The sequence below is a fragment of the Lepus europaeus genome, chromosome 4, assembly GCF_033115175.1.
Source record: "Lepus europaeus isolate LE1 chromosome 4, mLepTim1.pri, whole genome shotgun sequence".
In the NCBI taxonomy this organism is placed as follows: Eukaryota; Metazoa; Chordata; class Mammalia; order Lagomorpha; family Leporidae; genus Lepus; species Lepus europaeus.
This window is the reverse complement of record NC_084830.1, coordinates 117262484-117285652: the sequence shown is the minus strand read 5'-3', so window position 1 is coordinate 117285652 and position 23169 is coordinate 117262484. Positions and strand designations below refer to the sequence as shown.

Genomic DNA, 23169 nt, shown 5'->3' with positions numbered 1-23169 from the left:
TAATTTAAAAATTCGGGGGGGGGGTGGGAGGAAGTGGTACAGGAGAATTTTACTGTACATATTCTGTCACAACAAGGTATAACTGAATAAAATGAGAGCATTTTGGAACAAGAATCAATTGCTGGCTTTTGCTTTTCTTCTGCAAGAGAAAATTGCAACAAGTCTTGGCAGGAAGTTGATGGGATTTCTTTTCTTTTTAATTTTAAATAGTTGGTTCTACCGTATGGTTTTGCTAATGGAACCTGGCTTGGCTGGCAATTAAACAGGGAACTTCTCATTGGGCGTTTTCGAGACTACCGCGGGGGAATCAGCTGCCAGTTTACTGCACTGTGGAAAACTCCGTGAGATTCCGGAATTGGAATCAAAATGCTAATTTAAAAGGTCAAGTGAAGCTGCACCTCACGTTTCGGCGTGCCTGCGCTCTCTGCAGGCTGAGCAGACAAAGAGCACGCGGAGCCCGCAGAGGCTGACACCCATCCCGGATCTGTTTTCCCGAAATAATTTTGGAATCATGCCTGAAATGCCGGAGGACATGGAACAGGTAAGAGCGAGCAATTCACGAAATGAAGCGAGTTAGAGTTACTTTAAAAGCATTCCAGTGAATGCCTGGTAAAAGCAGAATGGGTGTGTGAAGAAAAAGGAGTACAGTCATTACCTAAAAACATAACCTTGGGACACAGAACAAGAAGCCAACTTTAGTTATTGACCCAGGGCAGCAGCTAAGCCGCGTTAATCGACAAGATAAAATGCAGAACAGCACAGCGGCTTCATTTACCAGATTAAATTCAGTAATGTCTGTGGAGGGTCTATATAAATACATAGCTACAGTTGGGGGCTCCAGTCTTTGTTTGAATTGAATCTGCTCACATAACTTTCAGTTCCTGGCTGTTGTGTATTTAGATTTAGCCACCACACTAAGTTGGATACTGTCTGTGTAAGGATGACGTTTGACTCACATGAACCCTGCCATTATTAAAGAAAATAATTAAAAACCATATGGAAACGTATGCCCCTAGAACTATACCTAACTTACGTGGCAAGTCTCTCTCAAGTGCCAGGTGTTTTTGCACCTCACACAAGATAAGGCTGCTCTGAGAATCAAAGTGATAATTGTATGTGCTTGTTCATAAATTCTCTTCACGTTGAGCACTTTTTATTTGTCTAGAAAGACTCGTTCCATTATACCTAGCAAATAGAAACTGAAAACAGAATTCCCGGTTTTTAAACAAGAAGGATTAAGAAGACCTTGGGTCCGGTTCCCCTTCCTCCTTTATCCTGCCCTTCTCTTTGTTGTCTGTTGATTATGCTACTTTAGTGCCCTGGGCTCTCTAAAGGATTCCCTAAATAAATAATGCTAAATCTTTGATCATCAAAGACCCAGCTTAAAAAGAAAAGAAAAGAAAAGGACACTCCTGTACTGTTTCAAAGAAAACTTTTTTGTTGATGTGAATAAGGAATTCTTAGTTGGGGGTTGGGTAGGAAGGAAAAGTCACGGGCTCTGGCGTAGTAAAATTTTTCCAAAGTCTCTACCATTTTTGCTTTATTAGTCGGTGGTTATGAAAATAAGGCCTTCTTAGGAAAATCCTAGCGGCTATCACGTTTGTGGGGCGACTTACAGATCTCATTATCCCTGGGCCCTAAATAAGAACAACGCAGCCCTTCCGTGGAACCTCGGCCAATTCTAAGCCCAATGAGCTGAGGACTTTTTTCTGGGTAAATTTCACAGGCATCCCGGCGGGCGCGGGACATCTTGCTATTTTAAAATGACTGTAAGAGAGGTCAGTTGGGTACCAGGCTGGTCACAGCACACAGGGCTATCGCTCCTTACTTCTAGAAGGCGATACAGGCGGCAGAACGCCCGGCCTTTCATCCTACCCTTGGTTTTTCCTTTAACCGTGGGCGCTCGCCCAGGCTGGGCTCGCGTAGCCCCAGGTGCGGCTGGAAGTCGGTGCTTCCCGTGGGGAGCTCTGGACCTGCTCAATCCACCGAAAAGGAGGTCCCTGGTTCTGCCACCACAGTTTCTCATTCTAATTATGGGCAAAGTCCAAGAATGTTTGCTTTGAAGAGGTGCCCAGAGATTTCATATTTCTCTCCCCCTACACCTTTTTATTTTTAATTAGTTCAATATGGTGCCATGTTTTTGAAATTTCACACGTACTTTTTTTTGAAGCATCTCAGCTGAGGTGTGAGTGACTCAGATAACACTTTTATTTTTATTTTATTTTTACCTCTTTCTAAAGCTTTCAACAGCCTACGGGTCTAACGATCCATTTTTATCGTGCTGCCTCCCTGCCCCCTCACCTCCCGTGACTTTAAAAATGCTTTATTCTACTTTATATAGTACACGTAGTTGATTTTTATGCACTGCGTATGAGTCTGAAAAGTTAAAACTCTAGGTTATCCCATTCAATGTTTCCCCAATTAAGAAGAAAAAAAGAAACAGAAGAAAAGGCACGTATACAAACAAGATTTGCTTTCTTTGCTCAACGTCAGCGTCTTTGTTTTGTGTATCACTTTAAGACTTGGCGCGTGGGCTGGGGGAGCGTCCCCTGAGCGCCCGCCCGCTTTCTGTGACGTCTTCAGAGCGTGGCCAATCAAAGGGTGCAGCCAAGGCAGCGGAAGCCGGAAGTGGCGAGCGGGGGTCGGCTACGGCCTAGAAGAGGCGGGCCGAGGGCCTCTAGTTGAGGCCCGCGGCAGTCCTGGGCTGTAGGAGGTGGTAGCCGCTCGGGCGGCGTTGTGAAGACGGCGGGTATGGTGGGGCGGGAGAAAGAACTTTCCATTCACTTTGTTCCCGGGAGCTGCCGGCTGGTGGAGGTGAGGGTTTGCCTTGGTGGTCTCCCATGGGAACCGGGGTAGGGGTTGGGGGCCCAGAGGAGACGAAACAGGTCCGGGAGGTTCGGGGCGGTTTTCCCGCCGCACCGCACCGGGATCAGAGCCCCGGCCGGGAGTCGTCTCGGCGTCGCCCCCCCCCCCCCCCAGCCCTGGAGCAGAGGGCGGCGCCACCGAGTTTGTTTACCTCGGCGCACACCCGCGCTGCGGCAGCAGGCGTTTTACTTTCGAGTTCTCAGTCTCTGCTGCCACCGACAAAGAGGGAGACTTTACAGTTGTTTGCGTTGTGGTTCTGCATTGTTAGTTCGTGATTTTACAAGTTCTAGCTTTGAGAAAGGACGAAGGAAGGTAGCTCTTTGGAGGTAACGGTGTTGGAAGTGATAACTTGGCGAACTCCTGGTTTGTACAGAGCTCTACGCTATGGATTTTGCAACCATTATTTTAACCTTCATAGCTGTAAGATCCGTTTTATAGGCGACAGGAGGGAGTCAGAATAAGACAATTGCCCGGGTTCATTCAGTGAGGTGGGAGCAAGGGATTCGTGGTCGACTGTCTTGGCCTTTGAACCACTAAAGCAGTAGCATTGAAGGAAGACTGTTAGCGTGTTAGGGAGCTCCGTCCATGAGGTCCTCCCCACATCCGGCACCTCCATTGCATTTCAGGCCTCCCAGCATCCAGAATATATCCAGCTGTGACCGTAACTGCTAATGTCCAGACCTGAATGTCTTCTGGATATGAGATGGTTGTTTTAAACATGCACTTTTTTTTTATGCTTTCAAAGTTTAATGAATTCAGTGTTTTTAAATCGTCTTGGTTCTTTGAAAGTAGAGTTAGGATAGATGAGCTGTCTAACCTGTATTGTTCCTGCGAGCCCCAAACAGTACCAGTTCATCTCTTACAGATTGTTTACATATGTATGTGCATGCATGGCTCTCTGTGTGTTTGTGTGTGTAAAGCTTAATCTGCTTACACAATAGAAGTTCAGTAAAAGGAAAGTGGCTTTTAATGGTTTTCTTCATTAAAAAGGATAGATCTAAGAGCTCAGACACATACTACGCTCTCAGAACCCGTAGTATAAAAACTCATCTTGTAAGAATGAGGACTGCCCAAGGAATAATGTCAAGAGAAGCAACTGGTAGAGGTGGCTGATAATATTGACTCTGGATTCAGTAGGGTGACAGTAGAAGTTAGACCAATCCTACCTAGGTACTTAAGGAATTTTAAAGTTTATTGAAGGCCAGGTCTACCTCCTGGGAATCTTGTGAGAATCCATTTAAGAAATGACTATGAAACTTTGCCAAATTTATAAGTTTTTTAAAATATGCTACTAAAATTAAACAACATTCCTTTCCAAATATTACTGATAGTCCACTGTCTTAAAACATTTTTTGAAATCTTCCTTTTTAATTTATTTTAATTAATTCATTTGGAAAGTTAGAGTTACTAAGAGGGAGAGACACACAGAGATCTTCCAGCCACTGATTGACTCCTCAGATGGCCGCAGTGGCCAATGCTGGGTCAGGCACTGGCCAGGCTGAAACCAGGAGTTTTGTTTTGGTCTCTCATGTGGGTAACAGAGGCCCAAGCACTTGTACTGTCTTTTGCTGCTCTTCCACAGCATTAGCAGGGAGCTGGGTCAGAAGTGGAGCATGCTGGACAAGAACCAGCGACCATATAGGATGCCAGGTCTCAGCAGGCGGCGCTATCTGTCATGCCACAGCACTGGCCTGGCTAGAAAGTTTTTGATAGGAGTTAATGAGCTAAAGTGGAAATCACTGTCCTAGAGCACTGTTGGACCATTTGGACAGCGTTTGTCTCCCATTACCTTTATGAGTACAATTTCATATAATTTTTTAAGCACAATATGAACAGTAGCTCTACATTGATTTGTATGTCCAATATTTTTCAAGAAAATTTTGGTATCTGAAAATGTGATTGCCTGAAGTGGTTGAATTCCATACATCTAAGTTTATACAAAAAGAGACAGGTGCATTTAGAGTACCTTAAACTTGTTGAGTGTACTTAATATAACAGAAATTGAGAAAGAAGAATTTTCACACAAACATTTTGAATTTTTTATTGTGGTTTGGATGACCAAGGCAACTTTTTATTCATTCATTCTGAGTCTTTTGGAATGTTTGGATATTCCTGTGTTTTGAAGGACCAAAATAAATTTTAGGAATGATTAACCAAAGTAATTTTTAGAGGAAACTTTTTATTCCTAAGCTATTTATATACAAAAACCAACAAAACAGTGTACTTCAGAAAATTTTAGGCAGTGTTCTGTTTAAATAGAAACAAAATTAGAGACATTTTTGTTTGGCATCTCTTAATTTCAGAGTGTTGCATATTCTATTTGCCAGCCACGATTAACTTAAGATCAAAATAAGAAATAAAAAACGTGTTTTTGCTGTTAAATAGATGGCAAAAGGTGCCCTTGTCTCTAGAGAGAATGGTTTGAAAAGGACGAACAGTTAAGTTACTTAAGTAAGTGAAGCCCTTTTTATCCTATTCAGACCCTTTGTTGTAAGGATAATATAGAAAATTTTAGAATTGTAAAACTTTAAATATGGAAGAGTGTCGGTCATCTTGTCCAATTTACCCACAAGGAATTAGATCAAAAGGGATGTAATTTCTCAACCTACGGTTTTTGGCACAGCAGATAAAACTTGAATATTTCATGAAACCAAATGTAAGATCAGAGGTTTGTGAAAAATTCTGATTATTTGGCTTTACCCTAGAAGCAAGAAGACTGAATTCTGGTCTCAGCTTCCCCCCTTTTATTTTGAACAAAATCTTTAACCTCTTTAGGCTTCAGGCTCTTCGCTTTGGAAATAACAAAATGGAGTGGCCTTAACAAAGCTATTATTATCATCAAGAGTACAGATTATGTTTATATAAACTTCACAGTTTTCGTAGATAAGATTGTGCAGTATCATTTCCTTTTCAGCAAATGCTTGCACTTTATTTTTTAAAACAAAATTTTAATGATTATTTTTTTTTTGAAAGTCATAGTTACACAGAAGGAGAGAGAGAGAGCTTCCATTCCCAGGTTCGTTCCCCAAATGGCCCCAGCTGCCAGGTCTGGGCCAGGCCAATAGCAGTTATCAGGTGCCTGTTGTGGATCTCCCACATGTGTGTAGGGGATCAAGTACTTGGGCCATCTTCAGCTACTTTCCCAGGCACATTAGAAGGGAGCTGGATCAGAAGCTGAGCAGCTGTGTCTTGAACCAGTGCCTAAATGGGATGCTGGCATTACATGTGGCAGCTTTACCTGCTGTGCCACAACGCTGGCTCCAAATGCTTGCACTTGAGATCCCTACTCTTTTAATAAGATTGTATGCACTGACATCTGACTACTGTCTAACCTGTACTGTTTCAGGTTCTCTTCTAGGGATATTTTATATTACCTCAGGATTTAAGGGTATAAAAATAGGTTTTTTTCTTTTTTTAAAGATATAACTATTTTTCCCTTCATCTTATTTTTTTATAATTTATTTTTTAAGGGATACAAATTTCATAAGTCCAACTTTAGGAATATAGTTATTCCTCCCACCATACCCGCACTCCCTCCTCACTTCCTCTTCCCTCTCCCCTTGCCAGTCCTGTTCTCCATTAAGATTCATTTTCTTATTTTTTAAAGATTTATTTATTTATTTGAAAATCAGAGTTATACGGGGTGGGGGGGGATGTCTTCCATCCACTGGTTCACTCCCCAATTGGCCACAACGGCTGGAGCTGCGCCGATCAGAAGCCAGGAACCAGGAGCTTCTTCCAGGTCTCCCATGTGGGTGCAGAGGCCCAAGGACTTGTGCCATCTTCTGCTGCTTTCCCAGGCCATAGCAGAGAGCGGGATCAGAAGTGAGGCAGACGGGTCTCAAACTGGTGCCCATATGGAATGCCGGCGCTTCAGGCCAGGACGTTAACCCACTGCACCACAGCACCGGCCCCAAGATTCATTTTCAGTTAACTTTATACACAGAAGACCAACTCTGTACTAAGTAAAGATTTCAACAGTTTGCACACACATATACACACAAAAAAACCTGAGAACGGTTGGCGCCGTGGCTTAACAGGCTAATCCTCTGCCTTGTGGCACCGGCACACCGGGTTCTATTCCCGGTTGGGGCGCCGGATTCTATCCTGGTTGCCCCTCTTCCGGGCCAGCTCTCTGCTATGGCCTGGGAAGGCAGTGGAGGATGGCCCAAGTGCTTGGGCCCTGCACCCGCGTGGGAGACCAGGAGAAGCACCTGGCTCCTGGCTTCGGATCAGCGAGATGCGCCAGCTGCAGCAGCCATTGGAGGGTGAACCAACGGCAAAAGGAAGACCTTTCTCTCTGTCTCTCTCTCTCACTATCCACTCTGCCTGTCAAAAAAAAAAAAAAAAAAAAAAAAAAACCCTGAGAACCAGTTTTATTATTAACTCTCATAATACAACTCATTGAGGACAGAGGTCCTGCAGGGGGACTTAGTGCACAGTGACTCATGTTAATTTAACAGCATTCTTAGTATGACATCAATGACCACTCAAGGCTCTTGACATGAGCTGCCTAGGCTATGGAAGCCTTTTGAGTCCAAGTACTCCGTAAGTATTTGGACAAGGCCTTAAGCAAAGTAGAAGTTCTTTCCTCTCTTTAGTGAAAAGTACATCCTTCTTTGATGGCCACTTCTTTCCACAGGGGTCTCACTCACAGAGACCCTTCACTTAGAACATTTTTTGCCACAGTGTTTTGGCTTTCCATGCCTGTAATGATCTTGTGGGCTTTTCAGTCAGAGCAGGAAGCCTTAACGTAGAAATAAGTTTGCAACATGCAACTACAATCATTTTAAGTGAATTGTGTTATATGCCTATCAGAACCTTGTTTGTGAAGCTTAATATTGGTGGCCTCTGTGGTACAATGGGTTGAGCCACCACCTGAGATGCCTACATAACATAAGCACTGATTCAAGCCCTCACTGCTGCATCTGTGATCCAGGTCCATGCTGATACACCTGGAAAAGCAGTGGAAGATGGCCAGAGTACTTGGGCCTCTGCCACCTGTATGGGAGACCAAGGTGGAGTTCCAGTGCTTCTCTCTGGCCTGCCCTATGAGGCCATCTGGGTAGTGAAACCGTCATATGGAAAATTTCTGTCTCTCCTCTGTCTCTGTAATTCTGCCTTTCAAATAAAAAATCAGAAACAAAAACCTCAATATTAGAGATGGGTGTTTAGCCTACCAGTTAATATTTTTAATTGAAAAAATTAATAAAATTTTTAATGAGAAGTCTTAGAAAATTCATGGAATATTAGGTTAATTAATTAAATAATTTTTTTTATTTGAGAGGTAGAATTACAGACAGTGAGAGGTAGAGACAGAGAGAAAGGTCTTTCTTCCATTGGTTCACTCCCCATATGGCTGCAACAGCCGGAGCTGTGCAGATCTGAAGCCAAGAGCCAGGTGCTTCCTCCTGGTCTCCCATGTGGGTGCAGCGGCCCAAGCACTTGGGCCGTCTTCTGCTTTCCGAGGCCACAGCAGAGAGCTGGATTGGAAGAGGAGCAGCTGGGACTAGAATCAGCTGCCTTATGTGATGCTGGCACTGCAGGCGGAGGATTAACCTACTGTGCCACAATGCTGGGCCCGGAAAAATTAGATTAAAAAACAAGTTTTATTTTGGTGCAAAAATTTTTGAAAACCGGACGTAGTTTTTTCAAAATATGCACTTTCCATAACAGGGCAGTGAAAATAGTAGACAGCATATTGGCTTTTTTTTTTTTTTTTTTTTTTTTGCCTTTATAGAGCCAGTAACCTACAAAGAATCTAATTCATTGTGGAGATTCCATAATACCTTGAATTGTGTTTCTTTCTTTTTTTTTTTTTTCTAAAGATTTATTTATTTACTTGAAAGAGTTACGCAGAGGGAGAAGGAGAGGCAGAGAGAGAGAGAGAGAAGTCTTCATCCAATGGTTCACTCCCCAGTTTGCTGCAACGGCTGGATCTGTGCTGATCCGAAGCCAGGAACCAGGAGCTTCTTCCGGGTCTCCCACGCGGGTGCAGGGCCCAAGCACTTGGGCCATCCTCCACTGCCTTCCCAGGCCATAGCAGAGAGCTGGATCAAAAGAGGAGCAGCTGGAACTTGAACCAGCTCCCAAATGGGATGCTGGCACTGCACGCGGCGGCTTTATCTGCTATGTCAAAGCGCTGGCCTGTGATTGAAAAGATACTGTCATTCCAGAAAGGGAGATCACAGTTTTGTTTTTAAAAATTTTTTTTGAATAACAGAAGAGGATCTGTTGTGAAAGCCTTGAACATTACTGAGTTCAAGCTTACTTGTGGTTGGTTCTCGAAGTGTGGTTCCCAAATCACTGTGCTCAGCATGCATTGGGAACTTAATAATCAGCACTCCACTCCACCTTACCCCTACCACTTTTATGCTCTCAAAGCCCTCTCCATGTGATTTGATCTACTCCTAAACTTGAAAACCACTGCTTAAGGCTATTAAAACTGACCTAAGACTAATAACTATTTATTGGCCTCTTTAGAATGAAGGAAACAGTGGGAAATTAAAAATAAACCAAATCATGTATCTTTTGTAGTATTTTCCCAGAAATCTTTACAGTATTTGTTATGTGAATTGTCTTCTGATTGTATCTAAACCAGACTTGGCATGTTTTCTCCTCTTTGTAGTTAAAGTCTTGGTAGAGCTTTCTTTTGGCCAAAAATTGACAGAGTATTTTGCTGACTGAAATATTTGTCTTTGTAGATGAGTTGGCTTAGAGCCAAGTTTTACAACAGAAAGCCTGGATGAAATTTCTTTCAGCTTTTAAAATATTTCGAAATTGGTTGAACTAAAGAAAAAAAATTTTTTTTGACAGGCAGGGTGGATAGTGAGAGAGAGACAGAGAGAAAGGTCTTCCTTTTTGCTGTTGGTTCACCCTCCAATGGCCACTGTGACCGGCGCATCTCGCTGATCCGAAGCCAGGAGCCAGGTGCTTCTCCTGGTCTCCCATGCGGGTGCAGGGCCCAAGGACTTGGGCCATCCTCCACTGCCTTCCCGGGCCATAGCAGAGAGCTGGCCTGGAAGAGGGGCAACCAGGATAGAATCCGGCGCCCCAACCGGGACTAGAACCCGGTGTGCCGGCGCCGCAAGGCGGAGGATTATTAGCCTGTTGAGCCACGGCGCCGGCCTGCCAGAAAATTATTTTTAAGGATTTTCCTTTATTATATTTTTCACTATCATCCCTTTAATTTCAGGATTTTCATACTCTAGGAATAAATGATTTGGGTTTTTTCTTTTTTTTTTGACAGGCAGAGTGGACAATGAGAGAGAGAGACAGAGAGAAAGGTCTTCCTTTTTGCTGTTGGTTCACCCTCCAATGGCCGCTGCGGCTGGCGCATCTCGCTGATCCGAAGCCAGGAGCCAGGTGCTTCTCCTGGTCTCCCATGCGGGTGCAGGGCCCAAGCGCTTGGGCCATCCTCCACTGCCTTCCCGGGCCGTAGCAGAGAGCTGGCCTGGAAGAGGGGCAACCGGGATAGAATCCGGCGCCCCAACCGGGACTAGGACCTGGTGTGCCGGTGCCGCAAGGCGGAGGATTAGCCTGTTAAGCCACGGCGCCGGCCTGGGTTTTTTCTTAAATGCATTTATGAGGGGCTTCAAAATTTCATGCACAATGCACATTTTAAAAAATCTTAGAAATTTTATTGAAAGACAAAAAGACAGGAAGTGCTCCCATCTTCTGGCCCACTCCTTATTTAGCCACAACAGCCAGGGCTGGATCAGGCCAAAGCCAGGAGCCAGGAATCGGTCTTTATCTCTTACAAAGGTAGCAGGGACCCAATTGTGTGAGTCATCATATTTTGCCACGCACAGTTTGGGACTTGAACTCAGGCATCAGATAAGGAGATACGGCATACTCACTGCTAGACCTACCCCGTAGTATCTTTTAATGCCATTGTTTGTGAATTGTGAAAGCCATCTCACATACTCTACTGGATAACTGAATGAACTAAGGGCTGAAAATGAAAGGTCTTTATTTATTGTACATATATTTAAAGATTTTGACAACTCAGGTGACTATAATGAAATTTTAAATAAGAAAGTTGATAAATTTTAATAACCCTTTTTTTTTTTTTGATTAGTAAAAGTTGGCTTTATTCAAGAGTGGGAGAAAACTAGATAGCGCCAGTTTTGGAATGAAAGGAAATTTTTGAAACCATAACTTGGAGACAGAACTTAAATGGTTTCCTAAGTAGTGGTGAGTTCTTAATTTCCACATATCAGGAATTTTTTTTCTCAGTACAGATTATTTTAAAGTACTTCGTTTTCTTTACCTTATGCCTCTCATTAGTCTTAAATATTATATGTAAGTAAAATCAGAGTTAACTCAAGAGCACTTAACACTGTGATTAAACTTAGAAAGCATATTAGCATTGTCGGAGCCAGATTTATTTGTCTTCACCTAAATTCCTTTGAAATGTTTACTAATTCCTTAACTCAGATCCATAGAAATATGGTAAATAACTTACTGATATTTGAATGATAATTGGGGATTAAAAGTTGAAGACCACAGATGTCAATCAAACATATTGGCAGGTATAAACAAAATACTTAAGAAGACCATAAAGTCAGTAAACTTAAAACTGAAGTTGTAGGTATTTTTTAAACTGATGAACATAATTGATATTGGTATTTGGGGAACATCAGTCATAAAAATAAGATTTTCTGGGGCCGGTGCCATGGCTCACTTGGTTAAACCTCCGCCTGCGGCGCCAGCATCCCATATGGGCGCCAGGTTCTAGTCCCGGTTGTTCCTCTTCCAGTCCAGCTCTCTGCTGTGGCCCAGGAGGGCAGTGGAGGATGGCTCAAGTGCTTGGGCCCCTGCACCCGCATGGAAGACCAGGAAGAAGCACCTGGCTCCTGGCTTCGGATTGGCACAATGCTGGCCGTAGCGGCCATTTGGGGAGTGAACCAACGGAAGGAAGACCTTTGTCTCTGTCTCTGTCTCTCTCTCTGTCTCTCACTGTCTATAACTCTACCTATCAAATAAATTAAAAAAAAAAAAAAGATTGTCCATTATCAGTATAGGATATCTAAATCTAGCTAGGTAAATTTTGGAGTATTATTTTAGAGTCTTTCTTCGGTGAGGTTATTAGAACTTTTTCTTAATGCAGTTGTTTATGTAGTTTTATTAATCTTTGTTACAACTTTAGAATTGGCATATAGTTATGGGTTATGAACCAAACTGCTTATGCTTGGCATATTCAATGAACAATGGTGAAAACTTCAGATTTTCTAAGCAAACAATTCTTTCTTCTGCCTTTTAGGAGGAAGTTAACATCCCCAGTAGGCGTGTTCTGGTTACTGGTGCCACAGGACTTCTCGGCAGAGCTGTATACAAGGAATTTCAGCAGAATAATTGGCATGCCGTTGGCTGTGGTTTTCGAAGAGCAAGACCAAAATTTGAACAAGTTAATCTGTTGGATTCTGATGCAGTTCATCACATCATTCATGAGTTTCAGGTGTGGTTTAGTTGTTCCTTTTGATGTATATGAACTATTTTAAGAATTGTCTCAATGATGTAAAACATGTGATTTCAGCTTTCAAGTAAGTTAATTACTATGCTTGAAAGCTTTAACCTATTAAGTAGTAACAATATATAGTGTACTTTATATTAGCATGGCAGCGTGTATACTGAGTTACGTGTTAACAGATGAAAATATGAAGTATTTTGTACAAAGATTGTTTCTCAAGTGCCTTCTCAATGTTGTTTTGTATGGAAATGTCTTGGATGTTTCTGTGGACTACAGTGCTGTAAAGGAGATGCTATCATTTTTTTTTTTTAATTAATTTTTTTGACAGGCAGAGTGGATAGTGAGAGAGAGAGACAGAGAGAAAGGTCTTCCTTTTTGCCGTTGGTTCACCCTCCAATGGCCGCTGTGGCCGGCGCATCTCGCTGATCCGAAGCCAGGAGCCAGGTGCTTCTCCTGGTCTCCCATGCGGGTGCAGGGCCCAAGGACTTGGGCCATCCTCCACTGCCTTCCCGGGCCATAGCAGAGAGCTGGCCTGAAGAGGGGCAACCGGGATAGAATCCGGCGCCCCAACTGGGACTAGAACCCAGTGTGCCGGCGCCACAAGGTGGAGGATTAGCGTGTTAAGCCACGGCGCCAGCCAACTATCATTTTTTTAAAAAAGATGTATTTATTTATTTGAAAGGCAGATTTACAGAGAGGCAGAGGCAGAAAGAGAGAGACAGAGGTCTTCCATCCTCTGGTTCACTCCCCACATGGCTGCAATGGCCAGAGCTGCGCCATTCCAAAGCCAGGAACCAGGAACTTCCTTTGGGTCTCCCACACGAGTGCAGGGGCCCAAGAACTTGGACCACCTTCCACTGCTTTCTCAGGCCATAGCAGAGAGCTGGATTGAAAGCAGAGTAGCCAGGACTTGAACCAGCGTCAGTATGAGAAGTCAGCACTGCAGGTGGCGGCTTTACCCACTACACCACAGCGCCGGCCCCGATAGTATCATTTCTAGTTTAGAACTGAGGAATCAGGCTTAGGGTGGTTAAATGACTTTTTGTCCATGGCCACAGGAAAGTTTAGGTTTGTTCTACCTTTGATAAAATACAGAGTTCATATTCTTTGTAAACCTACATCAGATTCACTCGGGAAACTTTTTTCTTGGGCCTCACTCTGAAAGATTTAAAACAATTTAAAAAAAGAGAAGTGTTTGTTTTATATATTAGAGTGAAAAAACACAAAACAGAAAGAGCTCTTTTCTGCTGGTTTACTCCCCAAGAACTGGTGACAGCTGGGTCTGGGCTAGTTGGAGATCAGGCCAGAAACTCAATCCAGGTTTCCCATTTGTGTGACAGGGACAGAACTACTTGAGCAATCATCTGGTGCCTCTTCGCTGGAATTGTGGAGCCAAGGCTTGAACCCTGGCACTCTGATATGGGATGCGGGCATCCCAACTAGTGGCTTAACCACTAGTCCAAACACCTGCCCCCAGCTCCCAGTAAGTGGAGCTCTGGATTCTACATTTTAAGAAGTACCACAGGTTATCCATATTCATATCTGAAAACAGGTCTCAGATTAGGCTTTTTTAAGAGATCACTGAAAAGGAGAAAACAGTATGTGAGTATGTAGCTACCTGCCAGTAGTCTTCCAAAATTTTAGCTGCAATTCTGGGAACAAAATTCCCTTTCCCTACAAGAACCAGTTGTATTTTTCTATCTTGATGTCTTTCACAGTACATGAAACCATCTCTTTACATATCTTTTCCTACTAGATTATGAAATCCTTATTCTTCCCACAGTGCCTGTCATAGGTGGCATACTAAGTGCTCAAATGGGAATAGCAATTTTATGGGTAGTTGACTTTCTTTAAATGACTAGAGATTTAGATGTATGAATTTAATTTGAAAATGATACATTACTGTCCCTCTGACAGATTGATTAAATATTTAGGTCATATTAATTACATGAAGGGTAGCTTTTCTTCCATCCAAATTAGGGGATAAAGCTTATTTTCCTTTATAAATGCAGCTGTTGACAATGATTTTTCTGGTTTTGTCTAGGGATTACTAAATTTACTCTTTTGCTTTTCAGATTTTATGTGTGTATTTTAAGAATGTTCAAACCTTGGGGGATGGGAAGGAAGCATAACAAAACTTTTTAAAATAGCATTAATTTAGTTAAGGGAATGCTGATGTAATGAACCTTTTCTCTCTACTTTAGAAAAATTGTAGTTCATCTGTTTTATTGCATTTTGAGTTAAAAATACAACAATGTTTAACTTCTAGCCTCATGTCATAGTACACTGTGCAGCAGAGAGAAGACCAGATGTTGTAGAAAATCAGCCAGATGCTGCCTCTCAACTTAATGTGAATGCTTCTGGGAATTTAGCAAAGGAAGCAGGTAAAGATGACTTTATAAAGTCTTCATAAAATATTGAGTGATCACCAAATTCAAAAAGTTTGGATTGTTTGTCAGAGATTTGTTTTTATGTTTTCCAAAATACAAATTATTATAAATTCATCTTGAAGAGTTACGTCATGTGAAAATTTAATGAATTTGTCTTTCTTGTTTTCTCTCTTTATAGCTGCAATTGGAGCATTCCTCATCTACATAAGCTCAGATTATGTATTTGATGGAACAAATCCACCTTATAGAGAGGAAGACATACCAGCTCCCCTAAATCTATATGGCAAAACAAAATTAGAAGGAGAAAAGGCTGTATTGGAGAACAACTTAGGTAAGATATAGTCTCCAGTCCCTGGTAGTTCATATCGTTTTAATAAATTAGCTAATTAAAAATTGTAGTGTAGTTAATAGGAAAATAAGAATTTTAAAAATCCTCAAGGATAACTAAGTATTTCTAGACTTTCTCCAGTGTCTCTATATACACACACATGCACCCCTACACCACCTTTCTATATAGCTAACAAATCATAGAGTACAAATGTTATATTTTTAAAAATCAGTAGAATACCATTTCTCTTAGATTGATGTATTCTTTTTTTATTGATGTATTATATGTGTTTTTTCTTCATGTGTATGTATGTATATGATATATATACACATGTATATATAAAACATACACGTTTATAAAAGGTACACACTTAAAAGAATTTTAAAAAGAAATTAAAAATTGTAAAGAATGACAGTTTAATATCACCTAAGAGGTGTAAGCACCAAATATGTTAAATATGGAAGCGTTTTATGTGTATTTTATGTTTTATAGTACATATCTTTTTTATTTTTTATTTATTTATTTTTTTTATAGTATGTATCTTGGTCTGTGACCACCTTGTCCCCCAGCTTTGCATTGCAGGACACATGGAGCCAGCTCTAGGATCTTAGTCCTGACAGTGGCTGTGTAGTGCTTAATTTAATGTTTTTCAGGGTGGGCGTTGGTGGTATAGCAGGTTTAGCCACTGCCTGCAACACCAGCATCCTTTATGGGTGCTGGTTACAGACCTGGCTGTTCCACTTCTGGTCCATTTCCCTGCTAATGTGCCTGGGAAAGCAGTGGAAAATGGCTGAAATCCTTGGACCCCTGCACTCACATGAGAGATCCTAAAGAAACTGCTTGGCTCCTGACTTCAGCCTGGCCCAGCCCTGGCCATTGCAGCCACTTGGGGAGTGAACCAGTGGATGGAAGATCTCTCTCCCCTGCCCATAACTCTGCCTTTTAAGGAATTAAGAAATAAATCTTTTTTTTTTTTAGAGTATTTTTTTTAAGATTTATTTATTTATTTGAAAGTCAGAGTTACACAGAGAGAGGAGAGGCAGGGAGAGGAGGTCTTTCATCCGCTGGTTCACTCCCCAATTGGCCGCAACTGCTGGAGCTGTACTGATCCGAAGCCAGGAGCTTCTTCCGAGTCTCCCACGTGGGTGCAGGAGCCCAAGCACTTGGGCCATCTTCTACTGCTTTCCCAGGCCACAGCAGAGAGCTGGATTAGAAGAGGAGCAGCCAGGACTAGAATAGGCGCCCATATGGGATGCCAGCGCTTCAGGGCAGGGCGTTAACCCGCTGCACCACAGCGCTGGCCCCAAGAAATAAATCTTTTTTTTTTTTTTTTTTTTTTTTTTTTTGACAGGCAGAGTGGATAGTGAGAGAGAGAGACAGAGAGAAAGGTCTTCCTTTTTGCTGTTGGTTCACCCTCCAATGGCCGCTGCGGCTGGCGCATCTCGCTGATCCGAAGCCAGGAGCCAGGTGCTTCTTCTGGTCTCCCATGCAGGTGCAGGGCCCAAGGACTTGGGCCATCCTCCACTGCCTTCCCGGGCCGTAGCAGAGAGCTGGCCTGGAAGAGGGGCAACTAGGTTGGAATCCGGCGCCCCAACTGGGACTAGAAACCCGGTGTGCCGGCGCCGCAAGGCGGAGGATTAGTCTGTTAAGCCACGGTGCCAGCCAAGAAATAAATCTTAACCAAAAAAATTTAATGATTCTGTACACTAAAACTGTTGCCCTAGACTAGGGATGGGGAATGTTGGGCCCATAGGTTGTATAAGGCCTGTGGAACCATATGGTCTGGCCCTGCCAAGGCACCTTCAATGCGAATTCAAAATTCAGTGTATCTAAAATGGATTGATTTATTTTTTAAAGATTTATTCATTTATTTGAAAGAGTTATAGTGCTAGAGGGGGAGACAGAGGAGAGAGATACTCCATCCACTGGTTCTTGCACCAAAAGGCTGCAACTTCCAAGGCTGGGCCAGGCTTACGCCAGGAGCTTCCTCCAGGTCTCCCACATGGGTACAGGGGCCCAGGCATCTGGTTAATCTTCTACTTGGGCACATTAGCAGAGAGCTGGATCCAAAGTGGAACAGTGGGGACACTACTAGTGCCCACATGGGTTGCTGGCGATATAGACAGTGGCTTAACCCACTGTGCCACAGCAACTGGCCCCAACAGGCTAATTTATATATTTATTTTTAAGGATTTACTTACTTATTTGAGAGATAGATTTACAGATGGAGAGGGGGAGAGACAGAGATCTTCCATCTGCTGGTTCACTCTCCAAATGGCTACAGTTTCTAGAGCTTAGCTGATTCGAAGGCAGGAACCCGGAGCTTCTTTCGGGGTCTCCCACATGGGTGCAGGGCCCAAGGACTTGGGCCATCTTCTGCTGCTTTTCCAGGCCATAGCAGAGAGCTGGATTGAAAGTGGAATAGCTGAGACTCGAACCAGTGCCCATATGGGATGTGGGCGCCACAGGTGGAGGCTTAGCCTATTATGACACAGTGCTGGCCCCACAGGCTAATTTTTAAATTGATAATTTTGTATAGCTTGTGAAAGATATTAGAAACATCCAATTGGCTCTTTGAAAGAAAAAGGGTTCACCGTCCCTGCTGTAGACTATATGATGTCCTTGAAAATTAGCTAGTATAATAATCAGGCTGTTGGGCATTTTGTTTCTCAATTTTTTGTATTATAAGTTATCCTGAAATTACCCTTGACTACATTTATATCTTAGTCTGTCATGGTACTATTATAACAGAATAAAGCAGACTGGTTCATGTATAAAGAACTGAAATTTATTTCTTTGATTTTTGGAGGTTAGGAAGTACAAGTCAGGTGCCAGCATCTCATGAGTGCCATTTGCATCCTCCCGGGAGGAATATTGGGTCCTCACATGGCAGATTAACTAAAAGGGATGAACTCCCATCCAACCCTTTTATAAAGACACTAATTCATAAGGGCTGAGTCTTTATGACTGTACAACTCCCAGAATGTTCCACTTTCCAGTACTGTTGCATTGGGGATTAAGATTCAATGTGAATTTTTGAAGAGGCCAAAAACATTCAAACCACAGCAACACCTGTATTCACTTCTGTCTTAGTCCATTTTCTGTTGCTGTGACTTAGTACTACATGAAGATTGGGTAACTTTTTAAAGAAAGGCAGTTTATTTTGGTTCCAAGTTAGAGATCCAAGGTCAAGGGGCTGCTTCTAGTGATTATTGCCTGCTTGCTGACAGAGTCCTGAGGTGTTGTCAGGCATTACATGGCAAAAAATTGGGAGCTTGATCGTGTCTGTGCGGTCTCTCTCACGAAATGTTCTCAGTGTTCTTTTGGGGGATTCAGCTTGCTGACTTTATCTAATCCTCATGACCTACCAAGGGCCACACTTTAATCACCATAATTACATTAGATTTCCAATCTGAATTTCTCACAGTGTGCATTAAACTTAATACCATATAGCCCTTCAGGGCTCTTAGTATACAAACCATAGCAACTTGTTTACTAATTGGTTTTGCTTTTCAAAGAAAATGTTTGTTGGCTTTCAGTTAAAATGCTAATTATCTAAAATTTTGTAACCCCTCATCAGGAACCAGTATGAAATCTGAGTACCTCAATAATTTTTATCAGTGATTATAAGAGTGATGAGAACAGTCACGTACTTTTCACATAACTCCCATCAGTTATGTAATTTTGCCATTTGCCACTTTTTTTATACTAGGCTTTTGCTGAACCAGTCAGTACTTAATTGAATTTCATCCCCCAGATACTTAAATTGTGTTATCTTCTAACAAAAAAAAGTTTTTTTTTTTTTTTAAGATTTATCTATTTTAAGGCAGAGGTAGAGCTAGCAAGCGAGCTTCCATCTGCTGGTTCGCTCCCAAGTGACTGCAATGGCTGGGCCTAGATCAGGCCAAAACCAGGAGCTTCTGAGGACTCCCATGTGGGAGACAGCAGCACCACAAACATTAGGGCCGTCCTTCTCTGCTTGTATCAGGTCATTAGCAGGGAGCTGGATCAGCAGTGCAGCAACAAGCACTTTAACCTTTGCCCATATGGGATGCTGACATCACAGGCATCAACTTAATCACCATGCCACAGTGCTAGCTCCAAGAGAATTCTTTACATAAGTTCAGTTTTCAAATTTAGGAAAGTAGACAGAAATCTGAGTGTAATAATGTAATGAAAAATGCGGTCTGTTAGGAATTTTCCCAGTAGCTACAGAAGTTTCCTATATTGCTTTTACTTTTCAAAATTTAAGAACCCATCAAATTTATTATTTGCTTTTATTCATCTCTAGGAGCTGCTGTTTTGAGGATTCCTATTTTGTATGGAGAAGTTGAAAAGCTTGAAGAAAGTGCTGTGACTGTTATGTTTGATAAAGTACAGTTCAGCAACAAGTCAGCAAACATGGACCACTGGCAGCAAAGGTTCCCTACACATGTCAAAGATGTAGCCACAGTGTGCAGACAGCTAGCAGAGAAGAGAATGCTGGTAAGAGTCTTTGGAAGGAAGGGTGTCTAACTTCCCTTTTAGTGAAGATCCACTTTTTCTTTTCCATGCTTGAACTCTCACAGCTCTACTTGGAGCACTGAGGAATGAAAGTTTAAAAATGCTTTTACAAAACCCAAAGGACAGACAAAAGGAGCTTACAGATAGTAGACTATATTTGTGAAGAATAAAAGTACTGTATTCTTGCATGTGAATTTATGTTTCCCTATCATAGACATATTTTCTTTCCTTGCAAGATGGAGATTTTGTAATTTTTTTTTTTAGTAAAAAAGTAATCACTTAATGCCTTTTGAAAACTTATGTTGGTTATGCCAGAGAGGGAAAGTAGTTTATCATTTTAGCCACTTTAGGAATTGTTTTTTCTTCTAGATCTTTGAATAGGAGTTAATTTGAAGAAGTTGGTACTAAAGTGAAAGAGATTTATAGTTTAGAATGTATGTAATAATATGATTTTAAAAATTATTTTGAATATATAGTATAATACTTGAGAATGTTTAATTAGCTCATCTTAAAAAATGGTATTTTGGTTTTAGCTTTGAGTAATTAAAAGTACTCATTAAATTATATTGCATTTCTATAAAAATGTCTAGTCAGTTTTAGGATTCCCATTAATTAAGTGAAGTTGGAGCTATTTATATTTACTTAAAAAATCCTTAAGGCTAAATTCTACAGTTTACTTCCTGTGGGTTGGGCATTTAGCCTAATGGTTAAGATACCTGTGTCTCATATCAAATCACCTGGATTCAATTCCTGGTTCTGGCTCCTGATTATGCAGTCAATGAGAGGCAGCAGGTGATGGCTGTAGTAAATGTGTTCTTGGCGCCCACAAAGGAGACCAGGATTGAGTTCTGGCTGCCTGCTCAGCCCCACACATTCCCAGCTGTAGTGGCCATTTGGGGAGTAAAACAATGCTTGGGAACTGTATTTTTTTCTCCATCTTTGCCTCCCCCTAATTTCTAGTACTGCTTTTTATGTTTAACTGGAACTATTTATATTAATTTAGATATCTTGTGGAAAACATTCCAGATAAGGAGGCTTGCATTTTACTTCCTGAGCCTTTTAAATTAGCTTTTTTGTCAGACCTCTTATTCCACTTCTCAGAAGGTTGAAACTAATTTATTTGTGTGTCGTTGTTTTTAGGATCCGTCAATTAAAGGAACTTTTCACTGGTCTGGCAATGAACAGATGACTAAGTATGAAATGGCATGTGCAATTGCAGATGCCTTCAACCTCCCTAGCAGTCATTTAAGACCTGTAAGTACATGGCATTTAAAACCCTCTCACTTCTTGAAAGTCCAGAACAGTCACAGTAGTGGGTGTTATTGATGACATTTTCTTGTAACTTGATTTCTGAGTGCACATTGAAATGAACTTTGATTTTATTGGCAGTGTGCAGTGTTCCTTTTCTCTAAGTTATTATCTCTGAGGAAACCATGAGTATTTGTGAAGTTTATAGAAATAAGATTGTCTTGATTGTGGCAGGCACTTTATTTTTCCATGAAAGTTCAAATTAGATTTCTTGCATTAAAAGCAAAATGAAATAGAGAATATATAACCCTCAAGAATTTAAAGCTTTTATTTACTTTGGATTTTGTTTGTTTTTGTGTTTAAAGATTACTGACAGCCCTGTCTTAGGAGCACAACGTCCAAGAAATGCTCAGCTTGACTGTTCCAAATTAGAGACCTTGGGCATCGGCCAGCGAACACCATTTCGAATTGGAATCAAAGAATCACTTTGGCCTTTTCTCATCGACAAAAGATGGAGACAAACGGTTTTTCATTAGTTTATGTGTTATGTTTTTGTTTTTTAATAAGAAGTATAGTATGTGGCACTTTTTAAAGAATAAAGGAAATAGTTTTGTATGAGTACTCTTAATCTTTCAGGTAAAAGATGCTCTTGCACTAGTGAATTATCTGAAGAAACTAAAGGGCAATGATGCTGTGTTTGCAGTAATATTTGTTTGTCAGTTTGTTCTGGCTTAACTTTCAGGTTCCGTGTAGTAAATTATGTTTCTTAAATATTTGAGAGCCAGGGCGAAACAGATCTGCTGTAGACTTTTTTTTTTTAAAATAAAATACATTCACTCCTATAACCTCCATATTTTCAGGTTTCCTGCAACTGTTGACCCTTTCATGGTAATTGTTTTAAACTGTGTGAAATAGTATGAAAATCATTGATGTTCATTATTTGCTTTGCTTGAGCTCAGATCAAAATGTTTGAAGAAAGAAACTTTATTTTTGCAACTTAAGTACAGTTTTTATGCTTGAGATATTTCAATATGTTATGTATATTGGAACTGCAGCTTAATGCCTCCTGCTTTTTTAGCAGTGTATGGTGAGCACATGAAAGAGAGGGTGTGTATGTGTAAATTTTTGAATATAAATATGTAACTGTCTTCACTTCATGTTGCTAAGTGATAATTCACATGTGTGGTTATACTAATAATAGTTGGTCTTGTATGTCTTTTGACCTTTCATGATAATAAATATGTACTGCTAGCATGTAATGCTTTGTTTTCTTGTATTTCTCTTTTTAAGTGTAAGGACCAAATATGTAAACTGTTCTCTTCTTGTTTTAATTTTACATTCTTATGTAACATCTGATGCTTATAAAAGAATATAGTTGATAACATTGAGATATAAAATGCCACAATAAGTGAACACCTGTGAACCTCCCACTTGAGATCTAGAATATTATAGGTATTGTATCTGCTTGTACCAACTGATTATTTCTTTACTGAAAATAAATATATAATCTTGTTATATATTTAAGTAGAATGTTCCTTCTGAAGAATGCATAATATTTGAATATATTATTCTATGTAATTTTCAATTGACTTTAATCTCAGTAATATTACTTAAGTCCTTAGTAAGGAAACCAGAAAGGTGGATGACTTGTGTGACTTGGGTTGTGTTCAGGGATCAGTGCAAACCCTGATTTCAGATTTTCTGATTACACTTTTGATAATATTCTTTTTCCAGATTATGATCTTTTTCCCTCACTGAACACTAAGTATTTGTTTCTAACTTCCTAATTCACCTAATTTATGGGTGATTTGATTCAATCAGTAGTTACCAAGCATTTGCTATAGAATTAACAGAGGATTTTTTTTTTCTGATACTTGAGTCCTACCCTAGGTCCCTTGAAATAGAATTGCAGGAATTCAAAACTGCTTGCTTAATTTTTTGGTGCTAAAACCCGAGATTATTTCTTTTTTTTATTTTAAAAATAGGGACACAGATCTCCCATCTATTGGTTCACTTCCCAAATATGACTGGGCCAGGCCAAAGCCAGGAAAGAGAAACTGAATCCCAGTCTCCCATTTGGGTTTCAGGGACCCAATTCGTTCAGCCATTACTAGTGTCTCCCAGGGTGCACATTAGCAGGAAACTGTAACCAGAAGAGGTAAAATTGAAACCCAAACATTACAACATGGATTGCTGGCATCACATGTGGCACATTGTTATACCAGATAGTTACCTCTATTTTTTATTTAAATAATTTCACAGACCTATAAAATTGTATATTGTATGTGCTATGTGATGTTTTGATTCATATATACATACGTAATAGCCAATCAGTAAACATATACTCTATTTTTAGATGTTTC

The 23169-nt window shown here is 41.0% G+C and overlaps 1 protein-coding gene across 2 annotated transcripts; it reads left to right on the top strand.

The window, feature by feature from the left end:
* The first annotated feature begins 372 nt into the window (after positions 1-372).
* On the top strand, positions 373-22065 carry MAT2B (methionine adenosyltransferase 2 non-catalytic beta subunit). Of its 2 annotated transcripts, none has more exons than XM_062188718.1 (7): positions 373-541; positions 12131-12325; positions 14607-14721; positions 14906-15058; positions 19347-19540; positions 20699-20812; positions 21172-22065. In XM_062188718.1, the coding sequence occupies exons 1-7, from the start codon at positions 512-514 to the stop codon at positions 21340-21342; spliced, it is 972 nt and encodes a 323-aa protein (XP_062044702.1). In that variant the 5' UTR covers positions 373-511; the 3' UTR covers positions 21343-22065. The 2 variants fall into 2 exon arrangements, with proteins under 2 accessions (XP_062044702.1, XP_062044701.1); XM_062188717.1 differs by lacking the exon at positions 373-541 and adding an exon at positions 2655-2814.
* The last annotated feature ends 1104 nt before the right edge of the window (positions 22066-23169 follow it).